Source organism: Erinaceus europaeus, chromosome 5, assembly GCF_950295315.1.
Source record: "Erinaceus europaeus chromosome 5, mEriEur2.1, whole genome shotgun sequence".
Lineage (NCBI taxonomy): Eukaryota > Metazoa > Chordata > Mammalia > Eulipotyphla > Erinaceidae > Erinaceus > Erinaceus europaeus.
In genome coordinates, this window is record NC_080166.1 from 37043656 (window position 1) to 37068641 (window position 24986).

Genomic DNA, 24986 nt, shown 5'->3' on the forward strand with positions numbered 1-24986 from the left:
TTCTGTATCTTTCTTTCTGTATCTATTTTTTATTTAAATAGATAAAGAGTTTCTACTGCTCAAATCCTGGCTCCATCACTTGGCAGCTGTGTGTGAAACTTGTTTGGGTAAATTTCTAAATATCACAAGCAGCAGCAGATCTCTTTCTCTCCTCTCCTCTTCTCTCCTCTCCTCTCCTCTCCTCTCCTCTCCTCTCCTCTCCTCTCCTCTCCTCTCCTCTCCTGTATCAACTAGGAATACCAAAGGAGACCACCCAGGACCAAAACAAGACAGGACTAGAATGACCACAGGAACCCACTAAATCACCGGTCAGTACAAAAATGTGTGGCTGGTGACAGAGAGGAGCATAGGGAGAGATTAAGTGACTGCTAACAGTCCAGCAGTTTATCAGTTGAGACACCACCCCCAGTCTGCTCCACCAACAAGGGGACAGCTTAAGGGAGGAGAGGACTCCCCAGAGACTCACCAAGTGTAACTCTGAGTCTCCACTGCTACTGCCCTCAGAATCTGGAGCAGTGACAGGAAGGGACACCAGGGGACAGAGATCTGACCAAGAAACTCAGAAGACCTATACCTCGGTGGCATAGCTGTGGGGCTGTGAAAGACTCTTTGCATAACCACTGGATTATCTCTGCCACACACTGATTTATCTCTTAGTCAGGAGTCAGTGATTAAGCTAAGAAGCCTATTGATAGTTTAAAAGCCCTCAGTCTCCCATAGCCTACAGGGAAGAAGAAAAAAAAAAAAGAGGCTTTTAAACCACTGAGCTCCAACTCAGGGATTAAAATACTAGTGAAACAACTGTTAACTTCCACCACTGTGAACCCTTTAATTAACTTACTTAGACACAAGTCAATCCAGGCACTAGTGATCAGTAATTTGAAAAGTACTGAGAGAGGAAACTCATAACATAATATATAAAATGGTTAAAACAACAAGAAGAAATATTGGAGAAACGAACCAGGACAAGAGTCCAGCTAAAAGTTCCCTAGAGGGTGAAGCACAAAATAATCAGTTCAATATCCAAACACCAGCTAAGGAAATAATCATAGGAGTGAGTAAAGAATTTGAAAAAATTATAATCAGAAATACAGGGACAAAAAATGAGACTATGGAAGAAAATACTAATTATCTCATGGTTATTAGAGAGCTGAAAGCTGAAATCCCTGAGCTAAGAACACAACTAGCTAAACAAGCTAAAACAGTATCAAAACAGGGCAACAAAATAGATGAACTCCAGAAAACAGTAGAGGGCAGAGAGAATAGAATCAATGAGGCTGAAGAATTAGTAAGATCGAGGACGAATTAGAGACAACTAAAAAAGAAGTAAGAGATCTCAAAAAGAGATTAAGAGGTGCTGAAAACAACAACAGAGTCCTATGGGATGACTTCAAAAGAAACAATATACGCCTTATTGTCATACCAGAGGAAGAAAGAGAAGGAGAGGAAGAAAGCATTCTCCAGGCCATAATAGCTGAAAATTTCTCTAGCCTAGACAACATCAAAGACATAAAGATTCAAGAAGCCCAGAGGGTCCCAAACAGAATTAACCCAGACCTAAAGACACCAAGACATATCATACTTAGAATGGAAAGGATAAGGATAAAGAAAGGATCCTGAAGGCTGAAAGAGAAAAACAGTCACCTCCAAAGGAAAATCCAAAAGATTAGCAGCAGACTTCTCCATACAAACAGAAGAGAATGGCAAGATATCTATCGATATCTATCGAGTGCTCAATGAGAAAGGCTTTCAACCAAGAATACTATATCCTGCTAGACTGTCATTCAGACTAGATGGAGGCATCAAAACCTTCTCAGACAAGCAACAGTTGAATGAATCAACTATCACCAATCCTGCCCTGAAAGAAGTTCTGAAAGGTCTCCGATAAACAATCAGACCACCATATATAGGACATATATCAAAACACTCTAAAACTCTACAAGAATGGCATTAAAATATCCTCAATCTTTGATATCAATAAATGTCAATGGCCTGAATTGATGTATTAAAAGACACAGAGTAGGAAGATGGATCAGAAAATACAACCCAACAATATGCTGTCTACAGGAAACCCACCTAACTCAACAAGACAAACACACACTTAAAGTGAAAGGATGGAAAACTATCATACAAGCCAATGGCCCACAAAAAAGGGCAGGAACAGCTATTCTCATATCTGACATGATAGACTTTAAAATAGATAAGACAAAAAAAAGATAGGAATGTATACTAGTTAATGCTCAGAGGATCAGTCAATCAAGAGGACTTAACAATTATTAACATCTATGCACCCAATGAGAAGCCATCTAAATACATCAAACTTTTACTGAAAGAGCTACAGCAATACAATCATAGTAGGAGACTTCAAAACCCCACTATCTCAACTTGACAGATCATTCATGCAGAAAATCAATAAAGACATAAGGGAGCTAAATGAAGAGATAGATAAACTAGAACTATTGGGACATTTTCAGAGTCATTCATCCCAAGAAACTGGAATACACATTTTACTCAAATACACATGGGTCATTCTCAAGGATAGACCATATATTAGGCCACAAAGACAGCATCAGAAAATTCAAGAGGATTGAAATTATCCCAAGCATCTTCTCAGACCACAGTGGAATTAAACTAACACTTAACAATCAACAAAAGATTAGTAACAGTCCCAAAATGTGGAAGCTCAACAGTACACTTCTTAACAAGTTCTGGGTCAAAGAGGAAATCAAGGAAGAAATCAAAGTATTTCGAGAATTTAATGAAAATGAAAACACAAGCTATCAAAATATCTGGGACACAACTAAGGCAGTACTAATAGGGAGGAAGTTCATAGCTATACAAGCACACATTAGGAAACAAGAAAAAGCACAAATAAACAGCCTTATTGCACATCTTAAAGACCTAGAAGAAGAAGAACAAAGGAACCCTAAAGCAACCAGAAGGACAGAAATCACTAAAGTTAGGGTGGAAATAAATAACATTGAGAGTAAGAAAACCATACAAAAGATCAACGAAAGTAAATGTTGGTTCTTCGAAAGAGTGAACAAAATCAACTAATCTTTAGCCAGATTCACAAAACAAAAAAGGGAGAAGACCCAAATAAATCAGATACTAAATGAAAAAGGAGTTATCACAAAAGACACTGGAGAAATTCAACATATCATGCGAGGCTTCTATGAAGAACTATATGCCACCAAGCTAAAGAAATGGATGATTTCCTACATACCTACCAACTTCCAAAACTAAGTAAAGAGGAAGTGGATAACATGAACAGGCCCATCACAGCTAATGAAATTGAAACAGTTATCAAAAATCTCCCCAAAAATAAAAGTCCTGGACCAGATGGTTTTACAAATGAATTCTACAAAACTTTCAAAGAAGAACTAATATCTCTACTTTTAAAAGTCTTCCAGAAGATTGAAGACACTGGAATACTCCCTGCCAGCTTCTATGAAGCCAACATCACTCTGATACCAAAAGCAGACAGGGACACAACCAAAAAAGAAAACTACAGACCAATATCTCTGATGAACATAGATGCGAAAATTTTGAGCAAAATTCTAACCAACCGGTTACAGCAGTATAGCAAAAAGAAGGTTCATCATGACCAAGTGGGGTTTATCCCAGGCATGCAAGGTTGGTTTAATATATGTAAATCAATCAATGTGATCCACCACATCAACAAAAGCAAGACCAAAAACCACATGGTCATATCAATAGATGCAGAGAAAGCCTTTGACAATATACAACATCCTTTTATGATAAAAAAAACTACAAAAAATGGGAATAGGTGGAAAATTCCTGAAGATAGTGGAGTCTATATATAGCAAACCTACAGCCAACATCATACTCAATGGTGAAAAACTGGAAGCATTTCCCCTCAGATCAGGTACTAGACAGGGCTGCCCACTATCACCATTACTACTCAACATAGTGTTGGAAGCTCTTGCCATAGCAATCAGGCAGGAGCAAGGAATTAAAGGGATACAGATTGGAAGAGAAGAAGTCAAACTCTCCTTATTTGCAGATGACATGACAGTATACATGGAAAAACCTGAGGAATCCAGCAAGAAGCTTTTGGAAATCATCAGGCAATACAGTAAGGTATCAGGCTATAAAATTAACATTCAAAAGTCAGTGGTATTCCTCTATGCAAACACTAAGTTAGAAGAAATTGAAATTCTGAAATCAATTCCTCTTACTATAGCAACAAAAACAATAAAATATCTAGGAGTAAATCTAACCAAAGAAGTGAAACACTTGTATACTGAAAATTATGAGTCACTACTCAAAGAAATTGAAAAAGACACAAAGAAGTGGAAAGATATTCCATATTCATGGGTTGGAAGAATTAACATCATCAAAATGAATATATTACCCAGAGCCATCTACAAATTTAATGCTATCCCCATCAAGATCCCAAGCACATTTTTAGGAGAATAGAACAAATGCTACAAATGTTTATCTGGAACCAGAAAAGTCCTAGAATTGCCAAAACAATCTTGAGAAAAAGAACAGAACTGGAGGCATCACACTCCCAGATTTCAAACTGTATTATAGGGCCATTGTCATAAAAACTGCTTGATACTGGAACATGAATAGACACACTGACCAGTGGAGTAGAACTGAGAGCCCAGAAGTGAGCCCCCACACCTATGGACATCTAATCTTTGACAAAGGTGCCCAGACTATTCAATGGGGGAAAGCAGAGTCTCTTCAACAAATGGTGTTGGAAACAATGGGTTGAAACATGCAGAAGAATGAAACTGAACCACTGTATTTCACCAAATACAAAAGTAAATTCCAAGTGGATCAAGGACTTGGATGTTAGACCAGAAACTATCAGATACTTAGAGAAAAATTTTGGCAGAACTCTTTTCCGCATAAACTTTAAAGACATCTTCAATGAAACGAATCCAATTACAGAGAAGACTAAGGTAAGTATAAACCTATGGGACTACATATAATTAAAAAGCTTCTTCACAGCAAAAGAAACCACTACCCAAACCAAGAGAACCCTCACAGAATGGGAGAAGATCTTTACATGCCATACATCAGATAAGAGTTTAATAACCAGCATATATAAAGAGCTTGCCAAACTCAACAACAAGACAACAAATAACCCCATCCAAAAATGGGGGGAGGACTTGGACAGAATATTCCCCATAGAAGAGATCCGAAAGGCGGAGAAACACATGAAAAAATGCTCCAAGTCTCTGACTGTCAGAGAAATGCAAATAAAGACAACCATGAGATACCACTTCACTCGTATGAGAATGTCATACATGAGAAAAGGTAACAGCAGCAAATGCTGGATAGGGTGTGGGGTCAAAGTAACCCTCCTACACTGCTGGTGGGAATGTCAATTGGTCCAAGCTCTGTGGAAAACAGTCTGGAGAACTCGCAGAAGGCTAGAAATGGACCTACCCTATGACCCTGCAATTCCTCTCCTGGGGATATATCCTAAGGAACCCAACATATCCATCCAAAAAGATCTGTGTGCACATATGTTCTTGGAAGCACAATTTGTAATAGCCAAAACCTGGAAGCAACCCAGGTGTCCAACAACAGATGAATGGCTGAGCAAGTTGTGGTATATATACACAATTGAATACTACTCAGCTATTAAACATGGTGACTTCACCATTTTTAGCCAATCTTGGATGGACCTTGAAAAATTCATGTTAAGTGAAATAAGTCAGAAACAGAAGGATATATATGGGATGATCTCACTCTCAGGCAGAAGTTGAAAAACAAGATCAGAAAAGAAAACACAAGCCGAACCTGAAATGGAATTTGCATATCGCACCAAAGTAAAATACTCTGGGGTGAGTAGGTGGGGAGAATACAGGTCCAAGAAGGATTCAGAGGACCTAGTGGGGGCTGTATTGTTATATGGGAAACTGGGGAATGCTATGCATGTACAAACTATTGTATTTACTGTTGAGTGTAAAACATTAATTCCCCAATAAAGAAATAAAAAATTTTCTAAGTATCTATATGCCTCAGTTTCTCTATCTTCAAAATGAAGCAGATTAAGCTGTTGTAGTGGGAATTATATAAAGGTATTCAATACATACACAGAAAGCCTAGTAGGTCTTTGCTACTAGTATGTAATTAAATAATGATTGCTTATTTTTCAGTGTCATTTGTGTCTGTGAAAATAACATATTAAGTTATTTTTTAAGGCTTCAGACAAGTTTTTAGTACCTCAAAAAGCCTAATCATTGTGCTTATAATAACTTGTACATAGAATAATGCAACCCTGAAGCTGGGAGAGAGTTAGAATAAGAAACAGAGTTAACAGGCTAGTTCTTTCATGATATTTGAATGGAATAGATAGAATAAGAGTAGCATGGAGAACAGATCCCTGTTTTCTTGCCTAATAGTAAAGTTACAACTTAGTGAACAACAGCTCATTGCCAGGCAGTTACTGCTATGCTATGTACATGAATTGTCCTATGGAAGTCATAAGCCCTGTTTTCCTTTCCTTTCCTGTTTTTCCCCTTCCCCTTTTCCTTTCCTTTCCTCTTTTATTTTTATTTTTTGTTGCCACCCAGGGATTTATAACTCTGGGCCAACTTTCTCAGATAGAGAGGCACACAGAGAGAGGGAAAGAAATCACAGCACAGAAGTTTCCTTTTGTGTGTGTAGAAACTGATTTCAATCTGGGTTGAAAATATGACAAATGGAGCATACTATTTAATTGAGTTATCTTCCTGGCCCTAACAACCTTATTTTACTTTTATTTGATTGAGACAGAGTATAATCAAGAGGGAAAGAAGAGGGAAAGGAGAGAGGGAGAGAGAGAGAGAGAGAGAGAGAGAGAGGGAGAGAGAGAGAGAGAGAGACTTACAGCACTACTTCATTGCTGCTCATGAGTCTTATCTACAGAAGAACCTGGTTCCTTGTACATACTAAGTGTACACTCAGCCAGGTGCACCACTACCCAGGCTGTATAACCCTGTCTTACTAAATGAGGAAGTTTGAACTTTCTAGCTTATGAATCCTAGAAAAATTACTATCCCACTAGATCTATGAGCCTAACAGTTAGACTAAAATGCCGACTGATAGTTGAGGAAACTGAAGACAAATAAGATGAAGTCATTTTCAGCAGGTTGTGCAGTGAATGTGTGCACTGTTAATATTAGAACCTAGAAATTTCTCCAAAATCTCAGTGAGGATTCCTCCCATACCCCTCTTTCTCAGGATGCACAAGCCCTGCCACATTTATCTTTACATTTATTTTTAAAATATTATTTATTTTCTAGGACAGAGAGAAGGGTAAAGGTGAGACAGAGATGGAGAGAGACACCTGCAGCACTGCTGCACCACTCATGAAGCTTCTCCTCTGCAGGTGGGGACATGGGGCTTGAACATGAGTCCTTGTGCATGATAAAATGCTTATTCAACTGGGTTCACCACCACCAATCTCCAGTCTTCCACATTTATTAACTACAGGTCTTTACTGTGATCATCCATCAATCTATCCACCTATCTATCCGCCCATTCATCCCCCATCACCTCCAATCTCACCCTCCACCCCCCCACACAAAAAAGTCACAGATTTCTATAGAGCATCTGACTGAACCATTCTCTAATCATATGACCTTTGGAGTCATTATTAATATCATATAATTATGGAAATTTATAGTATAACTTGAGGAAGTACTCAAGTTTATCAGACAGAAAGAATTATGGAACCTGGGAGTTGGGTGGTAGTACAGCAGGTTTAGTGCACGTGACGTGGCAGGAAGTGCAAAGGCCGGTGTAAGGATCCTGGTTTGAGCCTCTGGCTCCCCAACTGCAGGGGAGTTGCTTCACAGGTGGTGAAGCAGGTCTGCGTGTGTCTCTCTTTCTCTCGCCCTCTCTGTCTTCCCCTCTTCTCTCCCTTTCTCTCTGCCCTAACAACAACATCAATAACAACAGCAATAACTATAACAACAACAAAAAACAACAAGGGAAACAAAAGGGAATAAATAAATAAATATATTTTTTAAAAGAATTATGAAACCAACTGTGTTGTGGTTTCATGGATATGTGGTGTTAAACTCAGAGTTTAGCCACTATCTCACTATTGCCTTGTATGCAGCATGCTAGTTTCTGTTCCCAGACAGGGTGATAGCTTCTATTTCATCTTTTCAGTGTCTGGAATACTTTCACTGTAACCTTTCTGAAGTGACTTTTTAAAGAGAAATTGTTTAAACAGGCAGAGTAAAGCCTGTGTATACCAACAGTCACTGTATCATCAATCTTAAAACACAAGGAATGGACCTAGGCAGATAGGTGAAGTGACTTCCTAACTATAATAAATGCATGCACACACACACACACACACACACACACACACACACACACACACACACACACACACAAATATATGACACTGCACTCTTTTTTTGAGAGGTTGGTTTTTAAAAAAATTTTTTTTATTAATCTAAGATATAAGAGAAGAGAGTGAAAAATAACCGGACAACACTTTGGTACATGCAGTACTGGGGTTCAAACTTGGGACATCACACTTGAGAATTCAACATTTCATCCTCTGTACAACCAACATCCTGCCAAATATTGGGTTGTTGGGAAAATCATGTTGCATTTTTGCATACACACACACACACACACAAAAGAAAAATGTCATGACTTTTCCAACAACTCAATCGATAACTGCAGTCCTTTGACAAAACTGCTAAGATTTTGGCAATTAGTAAATTCTGTCTCACAAGAATTATGGAATGTTTTAGATGCAGCCAACATACTTTGCTAAACAGCCTTAGTGGCTCAGGCACAATATCCTCATTGAGTCTTATTTGGACCATGGTGTCCTTTCCAGAAACGTATGCTGGCCTGGCACTAGTACGTCAAGTGAGGCATAAGCTATCATTTTATCTTGTGAGGAATTGCATGGGGATGCTCTGGCATGTTGCTGCTATGTTCACATACATCTGTGCACATACTAGCAGTACATAGTATTGGCTTATACAATTATCTTCTTTGCATCCATACCTTTTAGCTTTGTCCTATTTTATTTTTATTGAATTATCAATTATGTTTAATATTATAGAATTCTAGGCGTATAGCTTCATAGGTCTTGATTTGTTTTGGGTTCTCTCCCAGTCAATAGGGAATCCTTACAGTATAGGTATAGTACACTTTATTTCCTTTTTTCTTTTAACCTAGAGATCTAAAAGATTTAGAAGCTAAATAAACTGGAATTAGGAGTTCATGAAGCAGAGTTTGAAGTAAGGTTCTCAGAATGATTGACTATATTCAATGTATTCAATGATTTTTTTTAATCTCTAGAGATGATGCTTGTGATTAATTTTTTTTCTCCAGATAAGGCTTTCAGAGCACCTTTCTAATTTTACTTACTTATAGTTAAACATTGCTTTTTAAACAAATGGATTTTATCCAAATTGATCATATTTTTCATCCATCAGATTTGGTCCTAAGTGCCTTTTGCAGAACAAAATTTTTCCATTTCTCTAAAGCTGAATACTATAAGGTGTTTCTAAAATATTCTGGTCAATCATAACATTATTATGCAAAGCATGTGGTTTTCAAATAAGCATATAAAAAAGTCAGCATTCATTTATAAATTATATCCTGCTGGGTTTTAAATAAATAATTTACTTTCCTATTTACTCCTTAGGCTATTGTTTGAAATATGTACAAATAAGTACAGAATAAACAGAGTAAGGCTCCTGGAGATCCCAGGTCCATTGGAGAAACATATTTTTACTTCCCCTAATGACCCTGGCAGCACAAGACCTGACAGCACCAGATCCTATGGTCACTCAATGCAAATTAGAATCCTGGCAGGTTTCTAGTCCACTGGTTTCTAATTATACTCTAATTAGATCAGATTATTTTTTGGAAAATGCAATACTTAATTGAACTTTACTAATAACAGTAAATGTCTTAGACATTAGTTAGATCTGGCCTGACACATGATAAACATAGGGATAGCTTGGGGGGGGGTTCTCCCAGTAAACTACATTGCTTACTGTCATTTCAATAAAACCATGAAATGTCTATGATTTTAGCAAACTAGACTAGTTCTAGTGAAACATAACTACTGGTAAATTATGTAAAATGGCTATTGGGATCCATAGAGAGTCTTGATTTATTTTTTAAAAATATTTTATTTATTTTAATGAAAGACAGGTAGATAGATATAGGTAGATATATAGGTAGATCTGATATAGAGAGATATCATAGATAGATAGATAGATAGATAGATAGATAGATAGATAGATAGATACAGATAGAAAGGCCAGAACATTGCTCAGCTCTGACTTATAGTGGTGCTGGAGATTGAACATGGGGCCATAGAGCCTCAGGTATAAAAGTTCTTTGCATAACCATGTGCTGTCTTCCCAGCCCTGAGTCTTGATTTATTCCAGCAAATGGGCCAACAAAAACTTTAATTATTCCTTTAAAATAAGATTTATTTTATACTAAAGAATGAGAGGGAGAAAGAGAAAGAGAGAGAGAGAGGTGAAGAGAGAGGAAAGCACTGATTATCTCTAGCATAAGGTGCTGCCCAAAATGGATGAAACTTGGGGCCTTTTGTTCCTCATGTATGCAGATATCTTTGGCCCAAGTATTTATTAATTAACAAGATGGGGGTGGGGTGGGGAACCATAATGATGTTGCTAAAGACTTTCATGTCTGAGGCTCTGGAGTCCCAAGTTTAATCTCTAGCACGACCATAAACTAAATAGTGCTCTCTCCTCCCTCCTCCCTTTTTCTCTCTCTACATATCTCTTTCATAAATAAGTAATGTAGGGAAACTGTGAGGATATAGTTGAGCATGGTGTGGGACCTCCTATTAAAAATGGGAGTCTTATGGGACAACCTTTTCCTGTTAGTCTCTTTCTACTTGAGATTGAGCATGGAGGGAAAATGACAACCAGGAAATGCCCTCCCTGCTTCACAAAGGACCCTACATGCACCCCATTTCCTTGTCCTCAAACCAGTTGATTCGTTTACTCAGAAGTTAATAAAAGTCCATCTTCTTTGATCATACATGGCCCACACATCACTGTTCTGCTCTGTCAAATTATATCCAAGAACATCTTTATTCATCAGCCTCCTCCGGCCCTTCTAATCCTACATGATCTATCTCCTCTCTTAAGGCTCCTCTCTGTCTGCTAGTTATTGATATCCCTACTTCCTTTGTCTAAATCACTTGTTCAGCATTTACTAGGGATGCTCTGACCTTTTTTCAAACCCCCCCCCCCATTTCTCTTTGTCCCTCTTTTCCAAAACCATATGTGGAATGGATAACTTGCTTCCTCCTACAACCTCTTATAAACCCTACTTTGCTGTTCAATAAATGGATTGCCCATGAGACATGTCCTTGGGTCTTCTCTCTTGTTGTGACACTAGCATCAGGCATAGAGAGAGACATGTACAGCTCCACCCCTGCTGTCTCGGAATATTCTCTTAGGCCCCTGCATCTGGTGCACAACAGAGCGGGTAAGCCAGCAGTTTGAGCCTGGGAAAGAGGCCACCACCCAAAAGCCCAACAAAGTAAAACATTAAAAGACAGAGAGAGATAAAGGAGAGAAAGAGAAATGCAATTTAATGTGTCACTACCTCACAGATGTGTGTCTTATACTCTATTGCTGCACCCCTCCCAACCACCTGACAATATCTCAGTGAGCAGTCATGAGCTTGTAGGAGTTGGATCCAGCCTACCAATAGAGCAGGCATTTGACCACTGGATGAGAAAGAAGAGGACCCTGTGAGGACATGAAGCCAGCAAGGAATATAATAGAAAATATGAAATGCAGAGATAGGCCAGAGGCGATGGCATTGGCTGATTTATAATACTATCTCAGACTGCTTTGCTTTGGATAATGAGGAATATATGGGGGGACAGTGATGGTGAACCATGGATAATGCCAGTCCCCCTTTAACCCCTCAGCTGATTCAGCTCACCTCACTCCAGTTGCCCACCGTCCAGTCTGATGGACACAAGATGTCTCTGTTACAGGAAATGAGGGTCTTGGGCTTCAGCAGGTGTTGACAGTCTATAGCTGGGAGGGCCTGCTCATCAAAGCCCATGGTCTGGATGCATAGAACGGTTCGCTTCTGTTCTCCATGGGGTCCACACGTCATGGAACAGGCTGTCCATTCCCCTGCCCACCACCTGCAGGCACACAGGGACAGGTGGGAGAAGAGTATCCCAAGAATATAAGTCTTAAATTCAACAACTGGAAAGAAGTGCAAATTGCAGAATTGAGAAATCCATGGCAACATTCCAATCCACTAGATGGTGCTCTGCTTGTTCAATCGTAGTTTCAGAACTCAACTTGGTTTTAAAGTAGATGTTAAATATGGGCGTCAGACCACATCAAATTGATGGCGTTTACAGCCAACAATATATATACCCCTTTCCCATATTAGGGAGCTACTCTCTTCCCTGATCCAGCTTTCTGGTCCTTTTTACAGTCATGACATCATCTCCCCAGACAATAACTAGGATCCTGCATACCAGATTTCAAGCTCAGGGGAAAAAAGAAAAAGGGAAAAAAAAGAAAAAGAAAAAGTTAATATAGTCATAGCCCCTTTGGAATATAGCTAAAATATGCCTACTAGCTATCTACAAAATGGAGGACCCCCCAACACTTCATCTGCACTATTCCAGTCTTTAGGTTCATGACTGGTCAACAATTTGTTTGGCTTTGTATGTTAACTCTCTTTTTAGCCTCCAGGTTCCGGATGCCAGCAAGATGCTGACCAGACTTCCCTGGACAGACGACCCCATCAACATGTACTGGAGCTCCGCTTCCTCAGAGCCCCACTCTACTAGGGAAAGAGAGAGGCAGCCTGGGAGTATGGGTGAACCTGTCAATGCCCATGTTTAGGCGGAAGCAATTAAAGAAGCCAGACCTTCAACCTTCTGCATCTCACAAAAACAATCCATTAAAAATAATCCAATAATCCCGTTATAAAATAAAAAAATAAAATAATTTCTTTCCCTTCCCTCCTCTCCCCTCCCTTCCCCTCCTCTCTTGGTTTTTCTTTTTTTCCTTTTCTTTCCTCTCCTTTCCTCTCCTTTCCTTTCCTTTCCTTTCCTTTCCTTTCCTTTCCTTTCCTTTCCTTTCCTTTCCTTTCCTTTCCCTTCCCTTCCCTTCCCTTCCCTTCCCTTCCCTTCCCTTCCCTTCCCTTCCCTTCCCTTCCCTTCCCTTCCCTTCCCTTCCCTTCCCTTCCCTTCCCTTCCCTTCCCTTCCCTTCCCTTCCCTTCCCTTCCCTTCCCCTCCCCTCCCCTCCCCTCCCCTCCCCTCCCCTCCCCTCCCCTCCCCTCCCCTCCCCTCCCCTTTCTCTCTCCTCCCCTCTCCTCTCTTCTCTTTTCCATGAGGTTCATCACTGAGGCTTCATGACTGCACTCTAGGTATGGACATTTTAGATGGTAAGAGACAGAAAGGGAGAGGGAGAGAGAAGAGACACCACACCATTGCTCCATTGCTCATGATGCTTCATTATGCAAGCGCTCTCCATCATGACTGGGAATTTGAACCTTTTGCACTGTAAAGTGTGCACTTTCCTACTAAGTGTGAATTAACTAATACCTAGCTTACAATGAGAATGCTTTTGAATAAAAATATAAACATCACTTTTCTATTCAGTCAAGAAAATTGAGGTCAAGGTTTCTATTGTGCAACTTCCAGCAAGTCTAAACTTTATTTTGTTATCTGTTAAATGAACATAAAAATGCTGATTTTTATATATTTTCCATGGATTGAATGGAATATCAATTTAGATCACATGGTACAGAACATGATTAGTCAGCTGTGATTTATTGTTATTTTGTCTGTTTCTTTTGAGTAAAATCACCCAATTAAAATCTAGATTTCTGGACTCAGAAGTGAGTGATTTTTAATTCTACATGAAGCTGGTACAAACATTTTATTTAAATTATTTAGTAGGAGATGAATTAGTGACATCATGTGCATTCCCCATCCCTTTTTATCTCTGTAAGTCTATCTGTTAATATTCCCACATTCCCACTGGTCATTTTGGTAAGAAAATAATAGAAAAACTGAAATTAAAAAAAATCCAGCTATTCTTCACAAGTTGCACTATTAGCACAATTTTGCACTGTTAGTTAAATAAATATTCTGGATAACTTGTGGAAGGAGTGTATGTGTCCTTTCTCATTTCTTTCTCTTCCTTTTATCTTTTCTTTTTCTCCCTTCCTTCCTCTCCCTCTTTAGCCAGCCTCCCTCCTCCCCACATTTTCATTTTTTTCTCCCTTCTTTCCTTCCTCTTTCTCTTCTTCTTTTCTTTTTCTCATTTTTTTAAAATGAGGGAGGAAAAGAGACCAGAGAAGGGAGACACCTGTAACACTCCTTGAATATTCAGGAGGTGTTCCCTCCTTCACGTGGGGACCAGAGACTTGAACCTCTGAGATGTGCTCTTTCTCATCCACTTATTATGGATAAGTGACTCAACCTTCCAGGATGTGGCCCTAGTGACAAGGTAAAAGCTGTTTTGAAAGTAGCAGGGAGCCCTTCTCTTTTTTTCACCATTATCACATCTTTCTTTCTGAGATGTGATAATGGATTAATGATTACCTTGACCTTCTCCCTGTGCAATGGGTATAATGTGCCTGCTTTCTCTCTCAATAAACGAGTTGCCCACCTTTCCTAGGCCACCCTTTCCTAGGCCACTCCCAGAGATAAATGAGTCTGTGAGTCTCTCCTTGCACATCACCCCCAACATGCAGAGTTACCCCGGGAGTCCAATAGGACATTCTTTTGATGGAATCAGCATAGAACTAGCAACAACCTAATCTGACTTTTTTTGTGTTTTGACAATAATTTTTCTTTTACCAGAATATCTCAATACCTTACAAGTAATGGGACAGAAGACTATGCATTGCTTGCTGCTATTCTTTCTTCAATCCCACTTACAACGTAGAAGTCCTAAAGATCGAGGCTGTATTAGTGATTGCACTTTAGCAACACTTTAAGAAGCTATCACTGTTTAGAAATGACAAGTATTGGGTAGAGTGTGAGAAAAGGAAACTCTGTTACACTACTGGTGTGAATGTAAGCTGGAGCAGCCACTATGGAAACAATATGCGCAAATCTTAAACAAATAAAAATATCTTATGATCCAGCCATATCACTTTTGGGCATTTATCTAAAAGATATGAAAACACCACTTTGAAGAGACATATGCATCCTCATGTTCATAGCTCAATTGCCAAACTATAGAGACAAGCTAAATACCCACTGACAGATCACTGGATAAAGAAGTTATGGGACATATACTCAATGGAATAATAATTGGCAATTAAAAAACAATATTGTGCTATTTTGGAGAAAATAAATTGAACTGGAGGTGATTATAATTAATGAACGTAATGTAAGAAAACTGTAAGTGAATAAAACTGCCAAATGGTTTAACTCATATGAACAATAATACAGAATTGAATGACATAAACTTGCAAAAGAAAAAAAAAAAAAGGAAGCCAACATGTTTGTAAGATCTTGGGATAATTATCCTTAGTTGGGAGGGTTGCAAAAGTTCCGTGATAGGTGTGGTGGGGAACTATACACAAATTTTCTTATAATCTTGAAAATCACTAATAAAACAACAACAAAAAGGAAACAGAGAATAAAAAGCCACCACTGTTCAAGTTGTAGACAAGGATATCTTGGGAGTAGGACCACAGCATCAATGATTATTCAGGGTTCTTTGATAATTCTTGCACGAAGTTAAAGTTAAAAACTACTGGCGGTCTTGGTACCAAAAATAGATTCGATTGCTCATCTTTACATTTTTATCCAATGAATAAACTTCTGCTTCAGTATGAGTTGTATATATGTATGTAATATATGCATATGTATGTGTCTCTCTGTGTATTATAAGACCCTTGAAGAATCTATCATAGTTCTGAAAATTTTCTTTATCATTTATTTAAATATACTCTGAGATAATAGAAGGGGGTGTGTTGAACTTCTGAAATATCTTACTTATCTGTATCTTCTGCCTATTCTCATACCAGTTCATATTCAGATAGCAGTGACTATTTATAAACCAATAAAATACACAAATAAACTTTAACCCATGTTACTAGATAACTCCTACCTAATATGCATTTGTTAATCTCTTGCTCAGAATACTAATTTATTTAATGATATTGATTTTTATTATTATATTTTTGCATTAATATTTATTCAACATTTACATTTAAAAATCCAAATCCACTAATACTCCAAATTCCAAAATATCAAGCATTATCACAAATGCTTGGATCGACCTTCCCGTGGTGCATCCCGTGAGTACCCATTCATTGGGGAAACTGATGATCCTTCCTATAGCCAACTGAATCCACATGGATCCCAGTCACTTTCAAAGCCATTAACTGGCTATGGAAGAAGGGCAAACGCTAGAAGAAGAAGAATCACAAATGTAATGCTTCCCTGCCCTGTAGATACTTTTTTAAATGATTATTTATTTTTCTTTATTTCTTATTTGATAGGACAGATTGAAATTGAGAGGGGCAAGGGAGATAAAGAGGGAGAGAGAAAGGCACCTGTAGGTCTGATTCACCACTCCTGAAGCTTCCCCTCTGCAGGTGGAGAGCAGTCTTGAATCTGGGTTGTTGCACGTGGTGACTAGTATGCTCAACCTGGTCTTTGTATGTACATGGTCTTTGTATGTAGACTAAATCCTCTTCTAACTTCATTTCCTCTAGCTTTCTCTTCTTATTGAGAGAGAAAGATAATAGAGGAGAAGAGAGAGAGAGAGAGAGAGAGAGAGAGAGAGAGAGAGAAATAGAGGGCATTCTAGCATTTGTGTTATATGATATCAGGGACTGAACTCAGGACCTCACCACCTCCTAGGCCATTTCTTTCCATTACACACATCATAGTTGCTACTTTGCCTGTTTTCATTATATTCCCCTATTTCTTTTCTCTTTCCCTTCTTTACTTCCTTCTTACCTTCCTTCCTCCTTTCTTTCCTTCCTCCCTTCCTCTTTTCTTCCTTTCTTTCTCCATCCTTCCTTCTTTCCTTCCTTCTTTCCTTCCTTCCTTCCTTCCTTCCTTCCTTCCTTCCTTCCATCCTTCCTTCCTTCCTTCCTTCGTTTCTTTCTTTCCTTTGCAACCAGGGTTATCACTGTGGGCTCAGTGCTAAAACTTTGAATCCACTATGCCTGGTGCCATTTTTTCCTTTTTTTCTATTTTACTTGATAGGACAGAGAGCCTTTCATTTTCAACCAAAGGTGAGTCTCAACATGTTGTAATTTCTAAAAATAAGAAGATTTTTGTTATCACAAATGGTGTGTATATGTATCTGTGTGTAGAGGGCAAAACTACAACTAAAACAGTGCATCTTACAACAAATAGCAGTAGCTCTGAGGCTAAAAAATATTGATTTAAACAAGTCTTTTGACTGTCATATGTGTGAACGAATCGTTATCAGTTGCCTGTTAAGTATTTTGGCTGTGCTAGGTGCTATCACATCTGTAGCCTAACAGAGCTTTGCTTTATTACAAACTTCAAAGATAAATCACCAGGGAGAACAGATTCAAATGACTGCTTTCTGGAGTCTGATGTTCTTTGTTTCCAGAGAACTTCCTTCTTAATAGGCTACTCCATCCTGGATTGTATTACACAAGACTTTAATCCTGAAAGCCATGGATTGCATATTACATAATTCTTTCACTGAGATTATGAGGTTATTAATTCTTTAGTCCATCTTAAATACTTAATTGGGAAAGAACACAGAAATTTCCAATTGAATATAGAAACAATTGGATAGTGACGCATAAATAAAAATCATGAACTTTTCTACATGAAATTATTTTGGAAAGAGAAAATTATAGCTTTGGATGATGGGAATGGACTTTCAGATAATTATATGACAGAGTAGAGAAGATGTTGCACCTTGGCATCTGTATCCAAGGAAAGTAGTGGACAAAGCTTGCAAAATAAAATACTATTAGCAGAGAATTTGACATTTATACTGTTCATTTGTTCTTCATAAAAGCAGATTTATTAGATTTTTTAAATTGCACTGCAAATTTGCACGCATAATCTGATTTTGTGATATTTTTCTGCTTGCTAGTCTTCATTGTGTTTTAATGTGTGTGAGGATTATATTAATTTTTCAGGCATTTTAAGTTTTATTCAAGAAAAATGAGAATATGCATGCTGGAGTATATGTAGGTGGTGAATGAGTGAGAGAGAGATCAAGAGAAAGGGAGCAGGGGGGAGCTTGAAAGAGAAATTTACTCATGAGTATCAACTCTGAGTTAGAGAGAGAACTGTATTAAATTTTGTGTTCTATTTTTAGCACTGAAACCTATTAATTTTGAGATCTGGGTCAGCAGCATGGCCTAACTGATACAGACATCTCAGCAGATAGAACTGGATTCAGTTCCGATTTTACCACTGGTAGTTAAGTGACCTTGAAAAATGTCTGTGACAGTCTAACATCTATACTAACATAAAAATGTCTGCCTACCAGAGTCTCTACCAGAAATAAATGGCCATGTGAGAGGGCTCCAAGAAAAGTAGGTTATTGGTCTGGCAGTCTTGTTCCTTGGTTTTTGCCCATAAGAGTAGAAAATGTATGTTCACACAAAAAGCTACACAGGAATATTTACAGCAGCATTCTTCATAATTGCCAAAGCTTGGAAGTACACAGAGATCCTTTCGTAAATGACTAGGTAAATAGTGCTATATCCAGACAATAAAACAGTATTCATCACCAAAAAGAAGTAAATCATTAAACCATGGAAAGATGCAAAGGAAATTTAAATGGATATTGCTAAGTGAGAGTAAACTACCTGAAAAGGTAATATATTGTATGATTCCCACTATATGGCATTAAGGTCATATAGAGACAGGAGAAAGATCATTGTTTGCCAGAGATAGTGGGGAGAAGTAGAGATTTCTAGGCAGAGCACAAAGAGTTGTTAGGGAAGTTGAAAATACTCTGCATGAAATACTATAACCAAGTCTATTCATCATTATACATTTGTCCAAGTGCACTGAATGGACAATACCAAGAATGAAGCTTAAGGTAATTTATAAGATTTGGGTAATTGTGATGTGTCAAGGTAGGGTAATATATCAACCAGTCAATAAACACATTTTAGAAAAGTGGGGTTTAAAAATATACTAGTTTCTTCCATGCACCTTTACCCTGAGATAAAGTTTCAGTTTCTCTGAAACTGAGATAAAGATTCAGTTTCTCTGAATCTGAGATAAAGACTCAGTTTCTCTGAATCTGTATCTTATCATATACCTCCTGGTCTATTGTTTACTCCCTGACTATTTCATAATACTTTGGAAGCTGAAATGAAGTCATAAGTAAGAAGAGTTGTTTTTTTTTAATTAACCAATCACTGTGACATGGAATTCTATTCAACTTGTATTCTACTTCTGAATGCATTTTATGAAAATGGTAACTGTTGTGCTTTGTGTTTAGACCTGAACCACTTAAAAAGTCACATCTATTTCAGCAAGAACGCAACACATGATTGAAGAACCATAGGGGACTTTGCTAGTTGCTATTTTTGAAAAAAGTTCTTCTCCAGATGCACTGAATAAATAAATAGAATTCAGTGATTCAGGAAAAAGAGTATGAAGATATATGAATGAGTATGAATGTATATCCACATAATAACATGAAAACATAATAAATTAAAAATAACATTTCAATAAAATTAACAAGCAGGAATGAAATAATTCCTAAGAATATGCACCATAAATTTAAAACAATTACATGTGCACATATCCGATTTATTCTTGTGTATGTGTATCACTTGGCATGTATGAAAACAAGGGCAAACATTTTTCTTTTGGAGTTTTGGAAACACTGTTGGAATTAACATACTCCTCTGCAGGTCTGTGGTCTGAACTATTTCATTCAGGCTTCATCAACTAATTCTTTTGATTTTCAATACTCACAGACTGGATGGATCTCAGGTATTGATCATGCATGTATAGAAACTCAAAGATATTCAAACCTTGGAAAATAAATATCAAACACACACACACACACACACAAAGACTTAGAGACAACCAAAAGAATGATAAGGATTAAAAATTCTTATCAAGTTGCTTATACTTCATGCTTCTTCTCTAAGTATTATCTTCAAATTATTTGGAAGAAAACATGTCCAACACAGCAAGTAGCTGGGGAATAGGATGACTTGCTTCCCTCCCTAAAAGTGTAAATGTATGGCAATGCTGTCACCTCTCTTCTCCCCAGTCAACTAGGAATTTCAAAGGAGACCATCTGGGATTACAGTAAGACAGGACAAGAACTACTTTGGGAACCCACCAAATCACCAGAGCATCCAGAGACCACAACTGTGCCCAGACCTCCAGCTCTACCCAGTTGAGAAACTTCTGTAATAAACAAGGAATAATAAAGATCACCTGAGACTGCAACAAGATGAGACTGGGACTACTTTGGGAACCCACCAAGTCACCAGTTAGTTAAAACATGTGTGGCTTGTGGACATTTGAGGAATAACCTCCAGTCAGTTTTTACCAACAAAAAGACTGCTGAAGGGAGGAGAGGACTCCTCTAAGACTCACCAAATGCAACTGTGAGCCTCCATTTGCTACTGCCCTCAGAGGCTGGAGCAGCAGAGGGAAGGCCCTGTGCTGCCACTGGAGAGTAGAGAACTGACCAGGAAACTAATCAGAATATTTACACCCCAGTGGTCTATTAGTGGGGTTGTATAATGGGACTCTTTTCACATTGTTCTTCTGATAAGAACATGGTGAATAATTGCCTCAGAACCTACAGACTCTAAACAAGATTTGTTTAGAAACACACAGGACCCAAAAGTGCTGTCCAGCTTGGCCTTGCATGCTGGCAGAGAAGCTGAATTGAGCCCAGAACTTTGGATTCTTGGGGTGTGGGAGTCTCTTTGCATAACCACCCTACTTTATCTCCCCCACTCTGCTTTATCTCTTGGTCAGGGGTGAGTGATAAAGCTAAAAATTCTTACTTATCTTTAAAAAGCACCCTGGCTACCATAGCCTACAGGGAAGAAAAAGAACAAAAGAGGCTTTAACAGCCACTGTGCTTCAGCTCAGGGATTGAGATAACATTGAAACAACTGCCAATTCCCACAACTGTCAACACTTTAAGTACCTTACTTAGACACAAGTCAATCCACGCAAGAGTGATCAGTGTACCGAAAAGTACTGAAAGAAGGACCTCATAACACACTATAATAATGGTGAAACCAAGAAGAAACATTGGAGAAATGAATGAGGACAAAAGTCCACCTAAAATTCCCCCAAAGGTAGAACCACAGAAGAATGAGATCCACATGCAAATGCTAATTAAGTCACAGGAGTGAGTAGAGTTTGAAAGAATTGTCATCAGAAATGCAGGTAAACAAATGAGAATCTGAAAGAAAGCACTAATTATCTCAAGGTAATTAGAAAGCTGAACAAGCTGAAACACTATCAGAACAGGGTAATGAGATAGCTGAACTACAGAAAACAACAGAGAGAATAGAATAAATGTGGCAGAAAACAGAATTAGTAAGATTGAGGATGAATTACAGAAAACTAAGAAAGAAGTAAGAGATCTCAAAAAGAGATTAAGATATACTGAAAAGAACAAGAGCTACATATTGAATGACTTCAAAATAATATATGCATTATTGGCCTACCTGAGGAAGAAAGAGAGAAAGGGGAAGAAAGCATTCTATAGGACATAGTAGATGAGAATGTCCTTACTCTAGACAACATAAAAGCCATAAAGGTTCAAGAAGCCCAGAAGGTCCCAAACAGTAATAACTTAGACTTAAAGACACCAAGACACATCATATTTAGAATGAAAAGGAATAAGGATAAAGAAAGGATCCTAAAGGCTTAAAGAGAAAAAAAAAACAGACTTACAGAGGAAAACCCATAAGATTAGCAGCAGATTTCTCCACACAAACACTACAGGCCAGAAGAGAATGGCAAGATATCTATTGAGTGCTCAATGAGAAAGGCTTTCAACCAAGACTACTGTATCATGACAGACTGTATCATGACAGACTAGATGGAGGAATAAAAACCTTCTCAGACAAGCAACAGTTGAAGGAATCAACTATCACCAAGCCTTCCCTGGAAGAAGTTCTGAAAGGTCTTCTAAAAACAATCAGATCACCAAAACCATGCAACATATCAAAACACTCTAAAAATCTACAATAATGGCATTAAAATATCTTCAATCTATAAAATCAATAAATGTCAATGGCCTTAATTCACCTATTAAAAGGAACAGAGTAGGAAGATGAATCAGAAAACACAACACAACCATATGTTGTCTGCAGGAACCCCATCTAACTCAACAAGATAAACACAGACCTAAAGTAAAAGGATGGAAAACTGTTATACAATGGACCATAAAAAGGGGAAGCAGGAATAGTTATGCTTATATCTGACACAATAGACCTTAAAATAAATAAAATTTAAAATGATAGGGATGGATATTACTTAATAATCAGAGGCTCAGTCAATCAAGAGGACTTAATGATTATCAACATCTGTGCACCCAAAGAGAGGCCATCTAAATATATCAAACATCTACTGAAAGAGCTACAGCAATATATTAACAGTAACATGGTAATAGTAGAGAACCCCACTCTCTGAACTTGAGAGATCATCCAGGCAGAAAATCAATAAAGAATTGTAGTAGCTAAATGACTATAAAGATTGAACATTTTCAGAGTAAAAATGATGATGATTTCACTGTTTTCATTTCATCTTGGATGGAACTTGAAGAAATCATGTTAAGTGAAATAAGTCAGAAACAGAAGGATGAATATAGGATGATCTCAATCTCAAGCAGAATTTGAAAAACAAGATCAGAAGAAACAACACTAAGCAGAACTTGGACTGGAAGTGGTGTATTGTGCCAAAGTAAAAGACTCTGGGGCGTGTGTGTGTGTGGGGGGAGAGTTCAGGTCCTAGAGTAGGATAGGATAGCAGAGGACCTAGCAGGGTTTGTATTGTGTGGAAAACTGAGAAATGTTATGCATGTACAAACTGCCGGACTAGCTTCGCGGGCGGGAGAGAAAGAGACAACCAGGGACTCATGGCTGAGTGGTATGAAGTTCAGTCTTTATTCATGTGGAACGCAGCGCAATCTAAGCTATCTCTAATCACAATCCTGTCCTTATATATACTCACCAAGTAGGGTGGAAACAGGATGTGACATAGAGGATGGAGTGAAAAAAGACTGGTGGAAATCAGGATGTACTAGGAGAGGGGGCAGAGTAAAAAGACATCGTGAACCCTTGGGGATTAAACCAATACCCTGCAGGCAGGGCGGTGCTTAGTTAACAGTGGTTATGTAAATAGAATACAGTGTTAAGCAGGGGGGACTAAACCAATGAAACATAAGGGGTTTTAGAAGCAGAATTAGAAGCATACCAACATTTCCCCCTTTCTTTTTAACTAATGGCCATAGTATCAGGAGTATGGGGTGAACAAAAACCTGTATCATACAGGCGTTTTCAAAAGAACTGGCAAAAGACATGGAGGAACAAAATAGGAGAGCAGCAAGAACCAGTGTGATGCCAAGGGGAGGCCTGAAGGGGTGCTTCCTGCTTCAAAGGGCAGTGCCTAGCAGGCAAAAGGGCATTTCTTGCCTCTGGGGGCACTTCATGCTTCAAGATATTTCCTACCTCTGTGGGCATCTCTTGCCTCTGGGGGTGTGATGTTTTTGACATAGAATATGCAAAGGTATTAGAATATTTAAATGATCTGAAACAATATTGGAAAAGAGCATATGGATTAACAGTCAATCCAGCTGTGGCCTGTTTCAGGATATCTTTCGGCACATGGACAAAGCAGTGGAAAAGAAACAAAGGTCTCAGCTGGTTTCCTCTCCAGCCATAATGCAGTTTGGTCATGCAGAGACCCTCCTCCTCCTGCTTTCTCTCATGGGCTACTTCAAGGACAAGGAGCCCCTGACAGCTTACAACTACAAGGAGCAGCTGCACAGGAAGTTCCGGAGCGGCCTCATTGTGCACTACGCATCGAATCTGATACTTGTGTTTTGCCACTGTGAAAATGCCTGTATGATATAGGTTTCTGTTCACCCCACACTCTTGATACTATGGCCATTAGTTAAAAAGAAAGGGGGACATGTTGGGCAGTAAGCCAGCTCCCCACACTTAAAGCCTCTGTCTCTAATCCTGCTTAACTAAGCACCGCCCTGCAGGCTTAACACTGCAGTCTATTTACATAACACTGTTAACTAAGCACCGCCCTGCCTCCAGGGCATTGGCTTAATCCTCACTGGTTCTCGTGCTTTTTCCTTCTCCCCACCCCCTATCTTACGTACATCCTCTTCTGACCAGACAGTTCCACCTCAGGATATATAGAGACAGGACTGTGACTAGAGATAGCTTAGATTGTGCTGTGTTCCACATGAATAAAGACTGAACTGCATATCACTCAGCCATGAGTCCCTGGTCATCTCTCTCTCCTGCCCACGAAGCTAGCCCAACACAAACTATTGTGTTTACTGTTCACAGTATAACATTAATCCCCCAATAAAGAAATTTAAAAAAAAAAGTGTGACAGTGTTGCCTGATCCAGCTTTCTTGTCCTATTTCCAACTCTGACACCATCTCTCTAAAAAGTGCCTTTGGCCCACCTTCATGTTAGCTGTTGGGCTCAGGCAAAAATTAGTAAAGTCATGGGCCCATTGTAATAAACCTAAAATAGACCTACTCTCTTTTTCCAAAATGGAGACCCCAAATCTCATTCTCTATATTCTTGTCAAGAATAAAGAAAAACATGGCAAAACACTATTTTCATGTAGTCCACTTTCACAATTCTTGTTTCAACAAATGCATAGAAATTCAGACACTGTGTGGTATGAGTACAGACTCCATGGGTTAAGAGCTCAGCAAGGATGATGGATAAGACTGCCCATCATATTACCCCTTCAAGCCCAGGCGCTTCCCATTAGCCAACTCTAAA

General features: G+C 38.6%; 1 protein-coding gene across 2 annotated transcripts in view; it reads right to left on the reverse strand.

The window, feature by feature from the left end:
- The window catches only part of ADAMTS12 (ADAM metallopeptidase with thrombospondin type 1 motif 12), a 422633-nt gene that overhangs the window by 68109 nt on the left and 329538 nt on the right, over positions 1–24986 (reverse strand). For both annotated transcript variants that reach the window (XM_007535890.3, XM_060191210.1), the window contains one exon: positions 11950–12160. In XM_007535890.3, coding sequence (XP_007535952.2) covers positions 11950–12160 — 211 coding nt within the window. The remainder of the gene's footprint in view (positions 1–11949; positions 12161–24986) is intronic.